Source organism: Barbus barbus (genome assembly GCF_936440315.1).
Source record: "Barbus barbus genome assembly, chromosome: 11".
Taxonomy (NCBI): Eukaryota; Metazoa; Chordata; class Actinopteri; order Cypriniformes; family Cyprinidae; genus Barbus; species Barbus barbus.
Genome location: NC_136739.1, coordinates 14,016,090 through 14,038,661, shown reverse-complemented (window position 1 = coordinate 14,038,661; position 22,572 = coordinate 14,016,090). Strand labels below are relative to the sequence as shown.

Below are 22,572 nucleotides of genomic sequence, written 5' to 3'. Positions count from 1 at the left end.
TGAATGGGTAAATTGGCAAGACAAAACACGTGCAAATGATAAACTTTCCCTCTATGATGGTTAAACTTAACAGTTAACTTGCGAATCACATGCGTGCCGAACCGTGGGGTCTAGTCCATACGGATCACGGATCATCTTCGATTCGTTGCACCCCTACATGATACTTTTGTCAGAATTCTTTAATGAATAATAATTAAAATAATAAAAAATTAAATAAAAACAGCATTTGTTTTGTAGAAGTGTATTTTCTGTCAATTTTGATCAATTTAATGCATCCTTCCTGAATATTAATTTCTCAACAAAATACTGACACCAAACAGTTGACTGGTAAGTATACGTGATATAAAATTATTACTGGTATTTGCTAATGACAGAATGTAGAGTAGTGTTTGCTAAAGCAAGCATAACTATTATTATTGCTCATACATAGATTAAGGGATTTTAACATAACCCCACATTTACTAAACATTGTAACTGGTCTTGCACCATATTACAGACATGAATCATACCTCAAATTACCTCAAAGCTTATTGGATCAGAGGGATAAGCTATAACTTTTACAAATAATCAAATAAAGAATCATCTGAGGGATGATGACATTGGTGAAAACACATAACCGACTAATACTGAAAGAGGGATCCAAGCTATAACAAAAGAACTAAATATCACAGAGACTTGGATGTGCATGGGCTCCACCCAGAACACCCTACTAGTGCACATTCAGACGCAATCTATTAACTACTCAGAACACACTATCAACCATATGCAACATGCTACAAAAACATACAGGTCAGTACACTTTAGAAACAGAGTAGCAACTAGGGCTGAACGATATGGACAAAATTTCATATCTCGATTTTCATGCCAGATATCTCGATATCGATACGATACGATATGACTACGGGTTCGGTGAAAACCAAGCATTTCTCAGAAAAATAAAAACATCATAATACAAAAAAAATTTGGAAAGTGTAGTTTTATTTTTAAGAACTCACTGGTGGACGTCGACTCGTACGGCGTAAAGGCCCTTTCAAGGCCCTTTCACACAGGACGCGGCATGCGCTGCGCTATTAAACCCATTCATTTCAATGGCTTGCGCTGCGCGAGGGCGGTTAGTTGCTGCGCCGACCAAAGCGCACGCGCAGCGGAGCGCACCAGCGGCGAGCTTGCGCGCGCGCCGCGGTCAAAGTTCAAAATAGTTCAACTTTTGCCGCTGCGCTCTGTGACGTTTCCCCGCGCGGCCAATAGAAACGGGGCATCCAAACAAGCGCCGAACTCAAAATGGATGAACAGCTGATTCTCTGTGTGTCTGAATTTCCAGAGCTATACCATACAAGTTTGCGGTCGAATAGGGACCTCAGCGGTGCATTCAAGGGCACTCGTAAAACTGATGTTCGTTGTGTGACTGCCAGAGTTGTATGCAGGGCGGGGCGAGCGCGGAGAGGGGAAATCTATATCGTTGCTTTTTTCGATAGTAATAACTTGAAAGTTCATATCTCGATATAGATACGATAATGATATATCGTTCAGCCCTAGTAGCAACACAAATTGAATTATTCGCATTAATTTTAAAGGAGTACTTACATTGACTTTAAAAGGCTGGAAAGTGTTGTCCAAAAGAAGAACGTTGCAGACCACCTCGGTGCGCTGCCTGTCGCGTGCCAGCTCTGTCGCCCGGACATTGTAGCATCTGCCTGCAGGCAACCGGAAGCGTGCGGTCATTACGGTCCAACCAGAGTCTGTAACACAAAGATATCTACTTAAGCTTCTGTGATGATTCCAGCATAATATAACAGCTCAGGTCAGTAATTCATTTAAAGTATGAATAATTATTATTCAAAATATTTCATTGCATGTAAGCCAATTTTGATAATACCGGTTGAACTAGATCACAGCGTTTCAAGTCTGATTCAGACTCCAACTTATGTGCACATGACAAACTGATATTTTTATGTACAGCCTACATTGTGCCTAAATATATCTATTTCCTTAGGGGTCTTACACAGCTTTCCTTCGAAAAGTAACAACAAACAGGGCACATGAAGGATGGACTCAGAGAAGAGCTGCTTATACACAGAAATACACTTGATTCAATTAAAAAATAACTCCAATTTTTGAGAAAAGGGGAGCATAGTCTCAATTGTTGATCCAAAAGGCCTGATTTGGCCTTTACATAATTACACCACTGGCATTTTCCCCAAATTAACCTTTAAAAGATTAAATGATCAATCTATATTTTTTCCCACATTTCTCACGTTGTCTTCTCTTAGAAGATCTGTTGTGCTTTATTCAGATGAATAGAGCATTAGAGCAGTTTGTGTGTAAAATCAGCTGTGTGGAAGCACTTTTTAAAAGCAGCATTCTGACATATGCACAGGTCACAACCATCAGAGACTCCTGAACTCCTCTCATGTTCATTCATAGATCTACAGTCATGCAAAGGTCAAAGTGAAATATCTCTGACCTTTAAGGTACCTCACAGGGATTTCTGGGCATTCAAGCTTCAAGGTATGTTTTGGACTAAAAATAGGAAACACTATACTAATGCATATGCATGATAAGCATAGTAAAATAAAATAATAATAAATAAAATAAAATAAACACTCATTTCCTAGTTTTGCCTGTTTTTAAGAGCATTTTACATTCACAATGTTATACAAGCAAGACAGATTGGGGTGGGCGATATGGCCAAAATATTATCACGATATAGTTATTTCTTTCTTTTAAAAAGTTTTTAATGATATTAAAATCTTTGATACGATATATTTTCATAATCCTTGTCATCAATGTCAATATCAAACTAATACAAGCCTAAAAAGAGAAAAACAACAACTCTAATTGCAAGCAATAGGACAAAACATTGTGTAAATTAATCATTGTGTTAATGAAGACTAATTAATTAGTCTAACGTGTATTGTGTATAGATTCTATACACACACACACACATACATATATACACATACATATATACACGTATATATATATAAAAAGATATATAATTTTTTAATTTCTTATTAAAAAAAGTTACAAAAGTGATTTAGTCAAGAGCAGTGAGAGATTTTCTCTCACTGTAGTTTGATTAATATGAATGGAAGACAGGTTGAATATTGGAAAGCTTATTAAGACCGAAGTCCGGATCCAATATATTGTTACATACGTGTTTTCTTTTTCAGCCATTTACTCTCTCTTAAGACCTAAATCCCTGCGTTTATAAGGACACTTGCAAAGCCGGGGATTCTGATGCATTTAAGTGTGTTTATGGAATCGTTCAAAGCCAATAAAGCGGCAAAAAATGTGCACTCCTCTTACACAGAAACAGAGATGGCGCACGCATATAGCTCTGTTGTTTGTGTTTCAACGGCTTAAAATCGGTTGTTTTAAAACTGCAGTGCTTAAAAACGCAAGTCCGTGCTACAGATGTAGTCCCTCGTTTAGGAACGAGCTCCTCGTTTTGTCCTGGCTGGTCGTTCTCCTGCTCAGAGCCACCTGCTTCTGTCTCCCTGTAAACATCGCAGTCATCCAAATGATGTAAACAATGTATTTTGCGAAACCACAAAATAAACGATAGAGCATAATATGAAACGATAGACTTTTTATTTTCGTCCATCTGATATATATCGTCATATCGCACAGCCCTAAGACAGATCATATATGCTTATGAAATATGAACTAACAACAGATGACATGTCATCATTTTGTGAAAATGCTAGACAGTCTAGAACTGTGTGCGGAGGCTTACGTTTCAGCATAACAGACCATCAAGTATGAGTGCACCTTACAGGACTCTTGCATGCAGAAAAACACCTGAAGTCACCTTTCCTCGCCTACCTGCTACCCTTGCATTTAAAACAAATATAGAAAGAGATTGCCCTTTGCAGACATGAAGTAATATTTAATTATGTTGTTCACAGGTTTATTAATGATTTAAGAACTGCTGGAAGTCAATAAAGAAACAGGACAGTATAAAATACAAAAGGGCAAACTACTAAAGACAGACACAGTTTACAAACGCAGGACAGATGCTATGTTCAATGTTCTTGTTGTGTCAATGCTAAACTAGCAGCTGAGAAACTCAAAATGGTATAAACAAAAAGGCAAATGGCATCTTTAATGGTTCACTACAGTCTATTGCAAAAACATCAGCTTTAATGCATTCAAAGCACTGAGCGCAAAGGTCAGCAAGCATCTACAAAGCGCAGGTGTCCTCAGAGTAGCTCAATCCACCTACGCAATCTAAGCTTTCTATGTCCATTCCCTCGAGGGACATCATCTAACCACATGAGCGTGCTTGAATAGGATTCCATTACATTCTCTATAACTCACAGCTCCACTGAACAAGAATTTCACTTGTAAATTACAGCATATAAATGTGAAAACTAGGGCTGGGCGATATGGCCAAAAACATTATCACGATAATTATATATTGCAATTTTTTTTTCATATCAGTCGATATCGATAATTATCACGATTAAATGTCAAATTTTAATTTCTTTCAGATTTTTGCTCTAAAGTGATAGTTGTAGAAACCAGACCATTAATTTTCCTAAAAATACATCTAAATAGAAAAATTAATTTCTTAGTTTCTGCATTTTCTAATGAGTGATATAATTTAAAATTAAGATACAAGTTTGGGTTGCCTGACAATATTAATAATAATAATAATATCACATTTTGTCTCTTAGAAATGCACATTTGATAGTAGCTTGAGTTAGGATGCAGAGGTACATTTTTGTTCATTATCAAAATCAGTAACATCTGTAAAAATTGTAGCAACCTCAGTTTTATATGGTTAAATTTATTCTGACCAAGTGTTTTTTTTTTTGTTTTTTTTTTATTAAGCATTGGTCTCCCATAGTAGCTTACATTTAAAACCACACGTATAACACATCAATACCATGGTAAAAAAAATATAACTATGGTTTTTATGTAGCCAATTTGTATGAAAAACTGTAGAATAAAAACATTCAGTATAAATGCACACATGCTATATAGCTTAATCACAAATACATACACTATAAATTAATTATATACCATTACTCCTGTAATAAATGTCAGTGTGAATATCCCACCTTTCTGCCACAATACCACAGTGCAGTGAGTGTTACTACTACTACAGTAAATCCATGGTAAATGATGGCAATGTGTAGATTGAAAAGCCTTCTGACTGTCTCGTTCGTTGCACAGGGTTTCTCCTGTTTGGCTTTAAACTAACGTTCGTTTAAATCACAGAGTCATTTGTGTTCATCGCTTTGCTTCACACTGGATCTCACAGCGCTGCTTAATGCTCGCGTGACCGTCTCATCGGCGAGTAAATGCATCTGCTCCAGTGAAGCTTGTGCCGCGCAGCAGTTTGAACTGTTTATCTGAGCGGATAAACGGTCCATGTGGCACGATTCAAATGAGGCGCGCTGTTTTGTTCTGCTTTTGGCACATAAACATTATATTGAACATTTATCGAACTCTTCATATCATTTATCAAGGAAAATTATAATCGCAATAATTATCGTTATCGAATTATCGCCCAGCCCTAGTGAAAACCTATATATGCTGTAAACCTCATTTGGTTGCACCAGTGCGAGTTTCTGATATGTAAACATACTATTGAGAGTCTAATGTTAATTAGAACCCCCAACTGAAGACAAGCAGACTAAGAGAAGAAGAAGAAGAAAGAGCTTTATTGCCAAGTGTGTTTGCACACACAAGGAATTTGTCTTGGTGTTATGAGCTACCAGTACAGAAAGTACAAACATAGTGCAGACAACATATAATTAAGGTGATAAAGAACACTAATGAAGAGAATATACAATAATTAAGAATAACAATAGTAATAAAAATTAAAATATACAGAAAAGAGACTTGACCATAGACAGAACTGTGAATGTGCATGTGTCCTATGTACAGATGAAGGTTTGATGGGTTATTTACAGATGTACAGTACCGGGGTGTGTTATGTGTTGTTCAGGTGGGATACGGCCTGGGGGAAAAAACTGTTCTTGTGTCTGGCTGTTCTGGTTCTCAGTGATCTGTAGCGCCGGCCAGAGGGCAACAGTACAAAGAGAGAGTGAGCTGGGTGTGAGGGGTCCAGAGTGACTTTCTTAGCCCTTTTCCTCACTCTGGAGGTGTAAAGTTCTTGGAGGCTGGGCAGAGGGGCACCGATAATTCTCTCAGCAGTCCTAACTGTCCGTTGTAGTCTTCTGATGTCTGTTTTGGTAGCTGAACCAAACCAAACAGTTATAGAAGAACATAGGACAGACTCGATGATTGCAGAGTAGAACTGTTTCAGCAGCTCCTGAGGCAGGTTGAACTTCCTTAGCTGGCGGAGGAAATACAGCCTCTGCTGGGCTTTTTTCGCAATAGAGTCAATGTGATTGTCCCACTTCAGGTCCTGAGAGATGGTGGTGCCCAGGAATCTGAATGACTCTACTGAAGTCACAGTGCTGTTCATGATGGTGAGTGGGGGGAGAGCAGGGGGGTTTCTCCTGAAGTCCACTATCATCTCCACAGTTTTGAGCGTGTTCAGCTCCAGGTTGTTAAGACTGCACCAGACAGCCAGCTGCTCAACTTCCTGTCTGTAAGCAGACTCGTCACCGTCCTTGATGAGGCCTATGACTGTAGTGTCGTCCGCAAACTTCAGGAGCTTGACAGAGGGGTCCTTTGATGTGCAGTCATTCGTGTAGAGGGAGAAGAGCAGTGGGGAGAGAACGCAACCCTGAGGGGCGCCAGTGCTGATGGTGAGAGTCCTGGATGTGAGTTTGCCCAGCCTCACTAGCTGCTGCCTGTCTGTCAGGACTACTGGAACCATGTCCTGTGGTCTGATGAGACCAAGATAAACTTATTTGGTTCAAATGGTGTCAAAGCGTGTGTGGCAGCAACCAGGTGAGGAGTACAAAGACAAGTGTGTCTTGCCTACACTCAAGCATGGTGGTGGGAGTGTCATGGTCTGGGGCTGCATGAGTGCTGCCGGCACTGGGGAGCTACAGTTCATTTAGGGAACCATGAATGCCAACATGTACTATGACATACTGAAGCAGAGACTGGGCCGCAGGGCAGTATTTCAACATGATTTCGACCCCAAACACACCTCCAAGATGACCACTGCCTTGCTAAAGAAGCTGAGGGTAAAAGGTGATGGACTGGCCAAGCATGTCTCCAGACCTAAACCCTATTGAGCATCCTCAAACGGAAGGTGGAGGAGCGCAAGGTCTCCAACATCCACCAGCTCCGTGATGTCATCATGGAGGAGTGGAAGAGGACTCCAGTGGCAACCTGTGAAGCTCTGGTGAACTCCATGCCCATGAGGGTTAAGGCAGCGCTGGAAAATAATGGTGGCCAAACAAAATATTGACACTTTGGGCCCAATTTGGACATTTTCACTTAGGGATGTACTCACTTTTGTGGCCAGCGGTTTAGACGTTAATGGCTGTGTGTTGAGTTATTTTGAGGGGACAGCAAATTTACACTGTCATACAAGCTGTACACTCACTACTTTACATTGCAGCAAAGTGTCACTTCTTCAGTGTTGTCGCATGAAAAGATATAATAAAATATTTACAAAAATGTGAGGGGTGTACTCACTTCTGTGAGATACTGTAAATAAGATAATGTTGCATTTCATGCAAACGTTGATTCCAAGAAGGGCCAGTAAAGCAACTTAAAAATATGCATAACCCATGCTACTATCATAAAAGCAATCATGGAGACATCTCAAAGTGAGTTTATGTTTACCTCATATTAAGATACATTAATATAACATCATTAATGACTTTATTTATATAAATAAATCTCTAATAACATTAACAAACATACTGAGCAAGAATATTGACATGCTGGACCAATGCAATGTTATAAAAGTGCCATACAGCCACAGTACGTACTTACAAATCTTCTGGAAATCAATGTACAAAATGGCTTATTTATAGCGGTCTCTGCCCATTAAACTGAGACAGAACAAGTATTTTAACATATAAAAAATAACATTTCACATTGAAATATTTTTATTGGAGGATAATAGTGTGTACGGAACACAGAAAATACAAATTATCAAAACCAAGTGAAAATACTGTCACATTCACATATTAGCAGCTTACACCAGAACGTTTTTGTGTGTGTTCTCAGGCATAAAATAGCAAGATGTGGCAAAAGGCTACAATAACAAACTCCTTGATTCCCCTGAGCCAAGACTCGACATTGAAAGAGAAACAGATTTTTGATTAAAGCTGCACATTCCAGTCAATTCTGCACTGCTTACAGTAGCAGGTTTAACTGCTAAGAGCTTGTCCGCTCTAATAACGCTGTGAGTTTCTGGACACATGGACCCTGCATGTTTCCACTCCTGCATCCGGCCTCTCCGCCGAGATACAACCACTCACCAGGAACACAGAGCTACTTAAATAAAAGGATGAATACCATTGCAATCAATATCTTGTAAACAAATCTACCTCACTTCATTAGAGAGAATAATGCCTCCCCTGGGCTGGAGACGGTAGAAGAGGCTCCAGCACTTTAGTAATGGAGACTACAGCTGAGAAGGCGGCTAGCTCAAGTGAAATGTTCTGTATTCATTCTACGTCCCCAGACGAGGGATGCCTAGATCGATAGACGTTGCAGTGCACTACACGATCAACTTGAGCCTTGAGCCCTTTGCAGGGATCTATTGCATGTTGGAAATCCCCTCATCGCATCTCCTTCCATTCATCTTGCTTAAGCTACAGATGATCAGGAGACTCACATGTTACTCTGGCCAGCAGCATCTCTACAGATGAAATTGTGACTCAAAGAGGCACGAATTGGATGTTCACCATAATAATGTCATTGCAAAAACCATGTTAAATAGAGCCGTCATCAGAGGCTATGGCAAAATCACTTTAACGTACAGTTTTGAGTGACTGCTTTAGAAGATAGTGTTAACAAATGCAATAGGTGAAAAAATACACTAGAAGAAACCTGAAGGAAACAACAGTGATTAGAAGGCAGCAAAAGAATAGTGATAAAGGTGTAGGCCAAGCTTAAGCTTTTAACATTAGTTAGCATAAACTAACAATGTAAGATACATTTAAAGCATTTATTAATCTTAATTTCAAAATTTTTTACAATGCACTTGCGTACACACGTTTTGACATTGTACTAATATTTTAAAAATACCTGCATGTTATTACATGTGTAACTAATTTCTGTAATTACATTTATAATTACACCGTTTACCCATCCCTTACACCTTAACTTACCCTTAAACCTACCCATAACACCAAACCTGTCCCTAATATGCACCCATATCCACCTCAATAGCAGCAAAAGTGTTTTGCAAGCCAATATGAACACAATAATTACACTGTACTTATTTTTTTGATGTAAGTACATAGTTGTTAAGACCACTTAATATAAAGTGGGACCAAATTTTCGAATACATTATTAAATATTAAATGTTGATAACATTTTACAATAAGGTTATTTTTGACATTATATTAACTTCATTAGTTAACATGAAGTGACAATGATACATCATTTATAAATATTAGTAGTTACTTTTGAAATGTACTAATACATTACTAAAATCAAAAGCTGCATCTGTTAATGTTATTTAATAGACCTACAACTGATCAATGAGCAGTTGAAATTTTGTTAAGTAACATTAACAAAGATCAATAATTGTTAGTTAATGTTAGATGATGTTAAACACGTGACCGCACTCGTCTCCTTCGCTCTGGTTAAATAGCAAAAGTGAAGTGAATAGAAAGATGACTGCTCTGGTTGTTAAAGAACACAGCAGGAGCGCTATCTGTAAGGATCTATGATCTCCGCGATGCAGAGAACGTGCACGGAATCCAGTCATAAACACGGAATTTACAGTTTAACGCGGAATGTCACGGAATTTGTAAAAGTTTGGATGAATTAATCAAAAGTAGGTCATTACACTTAAATCAAATCGTGATATGGACTAGTATCTGTAAATATTAAGCTGCAAAAGTGGATTTAAATATGAATCCTGCACGTTCTGCGCGTCTCTGTGTGAATGTGCTGCACCTGCGGTTGTGTTTACTAATGTGGCGCTCGCGGTGATTTCAACGTCTGCCGTCTCAATGAGGACATAAATACATCAACAATATCTCCAGAACTGATCTGAAAGGCACTTTACGAGCATTTTACCATTTAATTTGAGTAAAACTAGCATCATATCATACACACACAGAACTTTAAAAGTATTCATGGCAACCCGTCAAAATAAAAGTTTGGTTTAACTTAGCCTATTAAAGACCGTGTGCCAGAAATAGGCTATATTACTATTATTTAGTAGAATGTACATAATACTACTACTGTTCATTTTTTTAAAGAAATAATCACAAAATATTTTAATTTTAATAGGAAATCCCCTTCATTTGCCAAAAATGTAAATGTTTAATTTTCATTAATTCAAATATAAATTAATTAAAATTGTTTTATGCCTTCATCTGATATCCAGTAAAATTTAAATACACAACACAGAATTTCTGAGGGGGAAAACACATTTCATAAGGCTACTGTAAGAATAAATAAAAATGGTTTGTATGCATTCAAATAGCCTAATAGACATTCTAAAACACAGAATTTGTTAACAATAAAACATAAGGTGAGAAAAATAAAACATTTCATACGGCCCTAAACGTGTCATTTTTGTTACACTTTTAATAAATTAAATGTTAAATTGTATAATTTTCATGATTTTAATGAATTAGACATGCTTTTAGATTAATAGCATTTAATTTGACCATAAAAAAAAAAAAAAAAGAGTCCAGAAAAATTCAAACAGAAAAAAATGGAATCCAGAAAAATTAAAATGGAAAAAATGAATGTAGAAAAAAATAAAACGGAATTTGGGGAAAAATAAAACGGATTTCATAGGGCCCTATATCGGGAAATATTTTGGTTATGAAGCAAATGAGAATATCAACAAATAGAACTTTGGATTTTAATTAGTACATGTATTAGTAAACGTTAGTTTCAATTAACATTTAACTAAGATTAATAAAAGATTAATAAATAAATCAACAAATGCAGTACCTCAAGACATTTTTTTGTTCATGTAAAATATACCGCATGTTCTCGACTTGTTACATTTATCTTTAAATTAAAAAAAATACCCCCTTAATATTGTGGCAGTTTTTTTCACCGTGGTATCAAAAATGGTATTGCGTATCGATATTTTTCAAGGTATCGTATCGAAGTTAGAAATTCCAGTATCGTGACAACACTAGCTCCATCCGCTATTTATTCATTGCGGAAATCATGGCGCCTTAGGCGTGATGTCAAATGCTTCCGCAAATTTGTAGTATTACTATAGAATTTTACCTGAGCATTACACATCACACATATTGCTTTGTTCTTGGTTCTTGTCAACAGTATCTCCGCCATGATAAGCTCTGAATGAATGACGGGCTTTCTGTTGTAACATCGCGCAAGGTAAATAAGAGGGTGACATCTAGTGGAGAAGACTAATGATAATATTCACATTAATCAGATCTTGTTTTAAATGTTTGCTGAAATAAATACAGGAAAAAGCAGCAGTGAAAACAGGCAGAGACGATGGTAGCTTTAGCATCATTAGCCTTACAGAGTGCCAAGAAGCTCTTTCAGAAGGGCAATTTTGAAAACAAACGCGTGATACTTACTTTGTCTGGAGCTGACGTTTGCGTACGAAGTGTTGGTATTGATCCCTACATGTATTGGGGACTTTACTGATTTTTCCGGGACATTTCCTTAGACAATGAAACTCAGCTGAGCCGCTGAGAGACTGTTTATGATTTTTTTAGATCAGGGATCCTCAAATCTGGCCCACGAGATCCACTTTCCTGCAGAGTTTAGCTCTAACCCTAATCAAACACACTTGAGCATGCCAATCAATGTCTTCAGGATCATTAGAAAATCACAGATAGGTGAGTTTGATCGGGGTTGGAGCTAAACTCTGTAGCTTATTGGACCTCCAGGGCAAGATTTGAGGAACCCCGTTTTAGATTATTAAAAAAAAAGAGTGGGTGGATTTTTACCATTGGTTGTTTTCCACACACTGCGGCCACACAACTGTGTTCAAACTCCTTATAAAAGTTATTTTTTGCATAATAGGTCCCCTTTAAAGTTCACTGGTTCCATGGATTTCACAAAAATACTCAATACATGGTCTTGATGTTTTTAAATATGAAAGTTACATTAATGTCTACAAAGTACATTATACTCTAAAAATTAGCGTTATCACAATATGAACCCATCTAGAGGCCCTTCAAACATCTAAAGGTACTTGTAAAGTGGCTGAATTATTGTGCCTTGAGTATGTGGATGCGGAAATTGTTACTTTTATATTAGAAAGTGTTCAAGTGGGATCAGCACATCTAGATCAGTCAACAAGTCAACTTCTGACCAGAACTGAAACAGCAGGAGGACGACCACAATTATGCACAGACATCATTCAGAATTACTGCTAGCAAAAGGACTCCCTCGGTCTAAAGTTAGAGAGGTTTAAGGTTACAGTAACACTGCTGAACATTGCAAAACAAACGCAAATAGGCCTACTCTCTCCAAAAAACATTTGCAACAATGCAGCATAATACCACAGACATGTAACAAAACTGCAAAAAGACTGAGTACGAAAATACTGCAAGCTTGGAATAGTCTGCATATACCAATAAAGAATAAAGCATTTGGTAAATTTGCTTCGCGTGTTAGCTTGCAGTTTGTTTAAATCCCATTTTGGGAGAACAAACACAGACCTTTCCTCTACAGCAAGCGGCCAATGGCAGCCCACATAAACAGTGCAATGTGCAGTGAGTGTGTTCTCTGGCATGTGGGGAGGGGAAGTGGGCGTACCTCCTGACTCAGGTGAGTATACACACTCTCAAACTAGGTCCACAGGAGTGTGTAACCAGATCTTACAAGCACGATCCAGCCAATCTCTGAAAGAGCTTGACATTTTTGCAGCCTCTGGCTACATTTGGCACGGCAACCACAAATGCAATGACTGGAAGATGTAAAAAAGGAAAAGAGTGATTTTTCCAACCACTCTGCTTCAAAAAACAGTTTGAATTTGGATGGGGGAAACGAAAAATAGCTTGGACAGTAGGGAATTTTAAGGGAAAGCACTTTAGCTATTATGAATTTTAGTTTATATGCTACAACAAGAACTGCTTTGTAAACGTCAGGACAACAGTGAAACACTCAGCTATCACCGATGTATAACCACATCACCACAATTTCAGTTCATCAGTTTCTAGTCTGGTGAGGGTTGTTGGATGAATTCACCCTTATGAAAAAAGTACAGTACCATGGTACAATGGTCTATCAGGCCACTATTACGGGCTATTTATTGACTTCTATTTAAAAGATTTCAGCCATTTATCGGTTGACTATAATAAACAACTAATGGCTTAAAGGGTTAGTTCACCCAAAAATGAACATTCTCTCATTAATTATTCACCCTCATGTTGTTCCATGATACCACTTTTTCAGAACCGATTCCGATCCGATACCAAAAATTCGGAGTATCTGCCTATACCGATATCGATCCGATACCTGGGCAGTTTTTTTAAATCAGTGTTGAACTTGCATACCGCAATGTGCATTGACCTGATCATGACTTTTTTTGTGTTACACACAATCTACTAAATATAGACCACTTTATTGTAAAGAAAAACAACAAATGAATGCATACATAATTATAATCCATTATAACAACACAATTATATTATAAACTAGGATAGTGGATAATTCAGTAGCAAAAGTTACTCTAGAAAAAATCATGAGTGCACAATTTTATCAAATAAAATTAGTGGGGAAAAAAAACATTATTTAGTGGGGAACAAATAAAAGTAAATAAGTGTAGGACTAAATCTAAAATGATAATGTAAAAAAAAGATTTGCATTGCTCTTTGTATAGTAAAATACATTCATGAAAAGTATATATATATATATATATATATATATATATATATATATATATATATATATATATATATATATATATATATATATATATATATACACACACACACACACACAGGTCCTTTTCAAAAAATTAGCATATTGTGATAAAGTTCATTATTTTCTGTAATGTACTGATAAACATTAGACTTTCATATATTTTAGATTCATTACAACACAACTGAAGTAGTTCAAGCCTTTTATTGTTTTAATATTGATGATTTTGGCATGCAGCTCATGAAAACCCAAAATTCCTATCTCAAAAAATTAGCATATTTCATCCGACCAATAAAAGAAAAGTGTTTTTAATACAAAAAAAGTCAACCTTCAAATAATTATGTTCAGTTATGCACTCAATACTTGGTCGGGAATCCTTTTGCAGAAATGACTGCTTCAATGCGGCGTGGCATGGAGGCAATCAGCCTGTGGCACTGCTGAGGTGTTATGGAGGCCCAGGATGCTTCGATAGCGGCCTTAAGCTCATCCAGAGTGTTGGGTCTTGCGTCTCTCAACTTTCTCTTCACAATATCCCACAGATTCTCTATGGGGTTCAGGTCAGGAGAGTTGGCAGGCCAATTGAGCACAGTAATACCATGGTCAGTAAACCATTTACCAGTGGTTTTGGCACTGTGAGCAGGTGCCAGGTCGTGCTGAAAAATGAAATCTCCATAAAGCTTTTCAGCAGATGGAAGCATGAAGTGCTCCAAAATCTCCTGATAGCTAGCTGCATTGACCCTGCCCTTGATAAAACACAGTGGACCAACACCAGCATCACTGACTGTGGGTACTTGACACTGGACTTCAGGCATTTTGGCATTTCCCTCTCCCCAGTCTTCCTCCAGACTCTGGCACCTTGATTTCCGAATGACATGCAAAATTTGCTTTCATCCGAAAAAAGTACTTTGGACCACTGAGCAACAGTCCAGTGCTGCTTCTCTGTAGCCCAGGTCAGGCGCTTCTGCCGCTGTTTCTGGTTCAAAAGTGGTGTACACGGTGGCTCTGGATGTTTCTACTCCAGACTCAGTCCACTGCTTCCGCAGGTCCCCCAAGGTCTGGAATCGGTCCTTCTCCACAATCTTCCTCAGGGTCCGGTCACCTCTTCTCGTTGTGCTGCGTTTTCTGCCACACTTTTTCCTTCCCACAGACTTCCCACTGAGGTGCCTTGATACAGCACTCTGGGAACAGCCTATTCGTTCAGAAATTTCTTTCCGTGTCTTACCCTCTTGCTTGAGGGTGTCAATGATGGCCTTCTGGACAGCAGTCAGGTCGGCAGTCTTACCCATGATTGCGGTTTTGAGTAATGAACCAGGCTGGGAGTTTTTAAAGCCTCAGGAATCTTTTGCAGGTGTTTAGAGTTAATTAGTTGATTCAGATGATTAGGTTAATAGCTCGTTTAGAGAACCTTTTCATGATATGCTAATTTTTTGAGATAGGAATTTTGGGTTTTCATGAGCTGTATGCCAAAATCATCAATATTAAAACAATAAAAGGCTTGAACTACTTCAGTTGTGTTGTAATGAATCTAAAATATATGAAAGTCTAATGTTTATCAGTACATTACAGAAAATAATGAACTTTATCACAATATGCTAATTTTTTGAAAAGGACCTGTATATACATATATATACTGTAAAATTAAAAATACATTTCTTTTAAATGTATAGCGCAGTAATGAGGCAGAAACATATGATAGATAAGACGAACAAGAAAGGCTATTAATAATCTTTCATTGTGCAAAAGTATTATGATACGAAAGGCTTCAAATAAAGACTTCAAATACAGAGTGGCACAAAACGCTTATGCGCATCCCATGCGCAGAATGATGCGCTTGAAGCAACACGGAGTCACAGCGCAAAGCGCTCCGCAAGTAGGCATAGAAAGGTTCAAAGCACAAAGTGAAGAGATATTAATGCGTAGTGTATTAAATCTGTGTGATAGTTTATTGAGCCTTTTCTTTTAACAGTTTTAAATTTCAGTTACTGTGCTCATTAAGAACATAGTGCTCTCCAGTCCAGTGTTGTGATCATCTAACAGACACCAACAAGATTTTGAAAACAGCACGAAGATAAAGTCCTGCAAGATAAAAGTCCTTTTATGCAAAACCATTTATCTTTATTTACAGATCAAGTATAATATTAGGACACGAAGATAAAGTCCTTTTATGCAAAACCATTCATCTTTATTTACAGATATCAGATTTGGATCGGTCTCGTCTGACCGATACCCCGATCCGGCATAAAATGCCAGTATCGGAGCGATACCGATGCTGAATATCGGATCGGCGCACCCCTAGTTCCAAACCCGTCGTTCATCTTTAGAACACAAATTAAGATATTTTGATGAGATTCAAGGACTTTCTGACTAGGGTTGGGTACCGAACTCGACACTTTTAAGGGTACGGACCGAATTGCGTCGGTACTACAGAATACTGATTCACATTAAATCATTCGGTACCAAATTTCTGAACGCATTTGGGCGCATGAGAGAGAGAGAGAGAGACCCTGTGACATGGTGTCCTCCTGCAACTCTTTAAAACACAACACACAGGGCAAACTGAAATGTTCTGAAGTGTGCTTACATTTCTAGGGTCATATGGTTTCCACGAAAACGCAGACAGGGTGGCGGAGTCCATTTATAAAAACGGAATTTAATCGCGGAATGCAACGGAATTCGTCAATTTTTGGATGAATAAAAGGAGGTCTGTCACTTAATTCGAATCGCGATATGAACTAGTGTATGTGAATATTAAAATGCAAAAAGACGGTTTAAATATGAATCCAGCATGTTCCGCTGGCCTTGGTATGTATGAATGGAGGCGACATTGTTTTGTTTACTTCACAAATACTGAAGCACACGTGAACTCGCTGTGATTTTTGGCCTCTGTATCTCACTACATGATGACATGATCTTACAGGCTGTGAGAGTCACTTCATGAGAATTTTACGTTTCATTTGAGAAAACTAGTGTCATATCATACTGTATACATAGAAACTTCACGGGAACCTGTCAAAATAAAAGTGCGGTTTAACATGTAACAGAAATATCTTACTCTTGTATTACTTTTGTACAGTATAATGTCCGTCTTTATACATTCCATTTACTGACAAATTTAAATAAAACAATTAAATTATTACAATTACATTAACCACTTAATTGTAGAAAAAATATAATTATTATTCAAACTTTTTTAAAGGAATATTCACACAATTTTTCTACCATATTAATTTTAACAGTAAAACTCTGTGTGCCAAAAAAATAAAAGGGTTTCATTCTAATTTGATTAAAAAAAAAAAAAATGGTTCATGCCTTCATTTGATTATCAGAAAAAAATAAATCAAGAATTTCTGGAAGAAAAAAAATGTTGAAACAGTTTTGGACTTATTTTTTTCACTGAAATAAATGTTTTTGTTGTTACACAGAGTAAAGCACTGACAAAAGGTACCATTGGGTACCAGTACCGAATTACAGTTACCGATACCGGTACCGTACCAGTTCAAATGTGAATGGTACCAAACCCTATTTCTGCCCCTTAGACAGAAATGGAACTACCATATCCAAGGAAAGGTAATAAGGACATTGTTAAAATAGTCCATGTGACATCAGTGGTTCAACTGTAATTTTATGAAGCTACAATAATACTTTGTGCACAAAGAAAACAAAAATAACGACTTTATTCAACAGTTTCTTCTCTTTCGTGTCAGCCTTCAATGCTTCGATGCTGCTGACAAAGGAGCCGGCGTTTTGACACAGAAACAAGATGTGCTGCACCTTGTTTGCAAGCACAGGAATGCACACGCATGCGTCATGGTACTATTGTGAACGTGTCTTTATTAACTGTTGTTAACATACGTTGTAACGGTGTCCTTATTACTTTTCTGCTCTCTTGTATTTCATCTAAAAATTCTGTAGTTTCAAACTAATGACAGAATTTTCATTTTTGGGTGAACAAACCCTTTAAATAAAGTGTTTATTGTGGTGCATCTCTACTAAGAATACTTGATGCTTAATAAAACGTCAATTTCTCCAAAAAGCCATGGTACACGTTAGCCCATTTTCATTCAAGCCTCATATCACACTGAACAGAACCTAATCTCAGTTGATGGGGCCAAGTATGCAGTGTCTGTCCTATAAGATATAAGGTGAAATGTGCATCTTTGTCAATGTTAAAATAGGGTAAATGTCTATATTAAGATCACGTACCCATTAAGCACACTTCCATTTTTGAGATCAGATTATAAAAAGAAAAAATAATTTATTATTCTACTTGATGTCTTAACCAATTGATATGTTTGTTACTATATACCTCCTATAATTTCAAGTCAATCAGATCATTGAACACTGAGATATGGGTCTCCATGTGTTCACACTGTCTGGCGGCCATTTTGAAAGCCATCTAAAAACATTCACCGAAAGAATAGCCCCTTAAATATGTGGTTTTTAGATGTTTAAGCCTTTATTTTGGGTAAATTTCACTACTTATTGTAAAATTAAGAGATTAATGTTCAGACTTTTTCATATTATAACCTGGAACTTGGATGTGGGAAATAATTTCATTAGATCCAAAAGATAGTTTTACCAACATAGCACAGATGCTACAGAACACAGTTAGCTGACTAGCTGTATAAGATTGTGTGCTACGCTAACATATTACTGGCTTGTACTTTTACATCCATAATAGGGGTCGACTGATATGTGTTTTTTAGGGCCGATGCCGATACGGATTATTACAAACCAAGTAAACAATAACCGATATTTTGAACCTATATATATGTCTGGTGTAAAAATGAAAATTAATGTCAAAATTAAGAATAACAAGGGCTCTTGGGGAAATGTAAGTATTTGGCTTCAATAATCTACATGTTAGAAATGTATGTGTAATAGCATAACCTTTCATAATTCTTAATTATTTTCTGATGACTAAATCATAACCTACAAGAGGTGACTATTAAAACATTAATTTCATTGATCTTTTAATCAAATGAGTTAAACAATTTTGGCAAACAAATTGGTTTACTATTAAAATTAAAACATGGAAGAAATAGCGTACTGTGTGATTACTATTTATCAAAAGTTGTAATTAAATCTAAAAATCTGTGCTGACCAGCTGGCCCCCATCTTCACACAGATCACTGGAGCTGTGCGAAATCCCCTCATGCTTCAAACACTCCACCATCATCCCCGTCCCAAAGAAACCCAAAATTACTGGACTTAAGCCTGGTACACACCAAGCCGATGAACTAGTGGCGACGAAAGAGCAAAACAGGTCTGTGGATGCTGCGGTCAACATGGGACTGCACTTCATCCTTCAGCATCTACAGACCAGGGACTTATGTGAGGATCCTGTTCGTAGACTTCAGCTCCGCTTTTAACACCATCATCCCAGACACCCTTCAGAATAAACCGACACAGCTCTCCGTCCCCACCTCCGTCTGTCAGTGGATCACCAGCAGTTAGTGAGGCTGGGAAAATTCCCATCCAACACCCGCACCATCAGCACTGGAGCTCCTCAGGGCTGCGTTCTCTACCCACTGCTCTTCTCCTCCTACACCAACGACTGCACATCTAAAGATCCCTCTGTCAAGCTCCTTAAGTTTGCAGATGACACCACACTGATCGGCATCATTCAGGATGGTGACGAGTCTGCTTACAGACAGGAGGTTAAAGAGCTGGCTGTCTGGTGCAGTCTTAACAACCTGGAGTTTACATGCTTAAAACTGTGGAGATGATCGTGCACTTCAGGAGAAACCACCCTGCCCAGCTACCAAATCTGACCTCAGAAGACTACGGAGGGTGGTCCGGACTGCTGAGCGAATCATTGGTACAACCCTCCCCACTCTCCAAGAACTGTACTTATCCAGAGTGAGCAAAAGGGCTGGCAAAATTACTCTGGACCCCTCACATCCAGCACACTCCCTCTTTGAACTGTTACTGTCGACGCTACAGAGCTCTGAGAACCAGAACGACCAGACACAGAAACAGTTTCTTCCCTCAGGCATCCCATGAACACTTGACACTAAACGTGGAACACACAACTCTATTATACATTATTAATTCACCACACATACTTATTTTTTCATTTCAAATTTGCACATACCAGACCTGTACACACATAATTGTCTATATTATATAGTGTGTTTTTGCTGTTTTGTACATTGCCTATTTGTATATTATTTTATTATCCGTGTCCTGTCCTGTTGCACTGTGGAGCTTCTGTCACTATAACAAATTCCTCGTATGTGTAAACATACCTGGCCAATAAAGTGCATTCTGATTCTAATAATTGTAGTAGTACTAGTAGAGAAACCAAACTTTTATTTTGACGGGCTGCCATGAGGACCTCTTAAGTTTCTGTAGCCTATGCATATGACGATCGTTTTACTCAAATGAAACCGTCAAATGCTCATGAAGTAACTCTCAGAGCAGTTCTGGGGATGTTGTTCATGTATTTATGTCCTCATTTAGTGAGAAGGCAGATGCTGAAAACACCGCGAGCGTCACGCACTTTAGTGTGTGTGTCGTAATCAAAACCGCGCGTCTGTGCCATTTAGGGCTGTATACCTTGGAGAACCTGGCGATACGATACATACCTCGATACACAGGTCACGATTCGATACGTACCTCGATACAGAGCTGTCTCGATACGATTTGATACAATGTGACACGATTCGATACGATTCAATAAAAATACATGGGCCAGAGCCAATTAGTTAATGCTGAACACATTTACTCAACAAACAGAACTCTGCATTTTTCTTCAATTTAATGAAGACAAAAGTGCATTATAACAAAGTGCATTTTGCTTAAATATTTGCAACTTTAAGTGCTCTGATAATTGTACACAAATTGTATTAATCTGGAAATTACCACAAGTCAACATTTAACTTTCCAAGGGTACAGTCTGAGCTCACACAAGCACAAAATCTTCTTCTTATTATTCTTAACTTCTTATTAAATCTTCTTATAATTCTTTTTTGTGACACCATATACTGCCATAACATATTTCACTATGAAATCACTTAAAGGTGCCATAGAATGCATTCATACAGTATTTTAAATTGTTCTCTGATATCTACACAGAAGGTATGTGGCTTAAGTAAGGGCAAAAAAATCTCCAGAAACGATTTTACATGTCCATTTACAACCCTAGGATTTCTCCCTAGAATGAAACGGTCTGTTATTGACTTATTTGGCAGGGTCATGAATAATAATGAGCTCTGCTCTGATTGGCTGTTTCACAGTACGGCTCATCAGCAATAAGGAAGCACAGGGAGGAAAATATATATTTAAATACTTTCTCTCGCAGTTATATCGTCGGGTAATTATACTGTATATAAAACGAGGGCATAAGGGAGCCGTTATTAATATGCGAGGCATTGAAACTGCTTTTGAACGATCCATCGATCGCGTTATAGTTTCACTTTCAAGAGACGCGATCACACAAACTATGTTTACATTATGGAGCAACAGTACTTACCACACATTTCACAAGATCAGATGCTTGTCAGTGGTGCTCAGGATCTGTAAGTCATTCGCCATCATCCTCATCTCTCCTTACTGAGAGTTATTTTGTTATTTTCGCTGTTGTCCGCGCTTGTTTATTTACAATACCTGCAGAGCTTCTGATGGTTCGGTGTTATGTTCTGATTCGCCTGTTTTTCAGTGGTCTTTTTTTAATCACGAGATTTACATATGAAGGAGGAAACTATGGTGTTTGAGGCTCACTGTATGTCATTTCCATGTACAGAACTGTTATTATTTAAATATGCCAGGGTAAAGACAGTTTTTCATTCTATGGCACCTTTAAATGCTACATCTTGCTTTAACATTTTCCATGAGTTTTTTTGAAACTCGCGGGCGCCGCTGCGCCCCCTAATGGCTGGGCGGAGTATCGATACTAAGGGCTAGAATATCGATACTGTATCTTTTTTTATTATATCGGTATGTATCTAAGAATCGATATTTTGAGCACACCCCTAGTGCCATTCATATATACAGAGACACGCAGAACATGCGTGACAGAACTAGTTCATAGCATAGTCGATTTAAGTGTATTGACCTAATTTGGATTAATTCATTCAAACTTAGACAAATTTCGTGACTCCGCGTTATACAGTAAATTCCATTTACATGACTCGATTCCGTCCACGTTTTCCCCATCATGTGAATGTTCCTTTAATTTTTTTTTCTACAATTAAGTGGTTAATGTAATTGTAATAATTTAATTGTTTTATTTAAATTTGTCAGTAAATGGAATATATAAAGACGGACATTATACTGTACAAAAGTAATACAAGAGTAAGATATTTCTGTTACATGTTAAACCGCACTTTTATTTTGACAGGTTGCCGTGAAGTTTCTGTGTATACAGTATGATATGATGCTAGTTTTCTCAAATGAAACGTAAAATTCTCATGAAGTGACTCTCACAGCCTGTAAGATCATGTCATCATGTAGTGAGATACAGAGGCCAAAAATCACCGCACGTTCACGTGTGCTTCAGTATTTGTGAAGTAAACAAAACCGCGTGTCTCCGCCATTCATACATACCAAGGCTAACGGAACATGCAGGATTCACATTTAAACCGTCTTTTTGCATTCTAATATTCACATACACTACGATTCTAAATAAGT

The 22,572-nt window shown here is 37.7% G+C and overlaps 1 protein-coding gene across 2 annotated transcripts in view; it reads right to left on the bottom strand.

Annotated features, from left to right (window-relative positions):
• LOC306877069 (tyrosine-protein phosphatase non-receptor type 4-like) overlaps window positions 1–22,572 on the bottom strand; it is a 74,100-nt gene that overhangs the window by 42,543 nt on the left and 8,985 nt on the right. For both annotated transcript variants that reach the window (XM_079428608.1, XM_079428607.1), the window contains exon 2: window positions 1,585–1,739. In XM_079428608.1, the coding sequence (XP_079284734.1) occupies window positions 1,585–1,722 (138 nt within the window). In that variant the 5' untranslated portion in view covers window positions 1,723–1,739. The remainder of the gene's footprint in view (window positions 1–1,584; window positions 1,740–22,572) is intronic.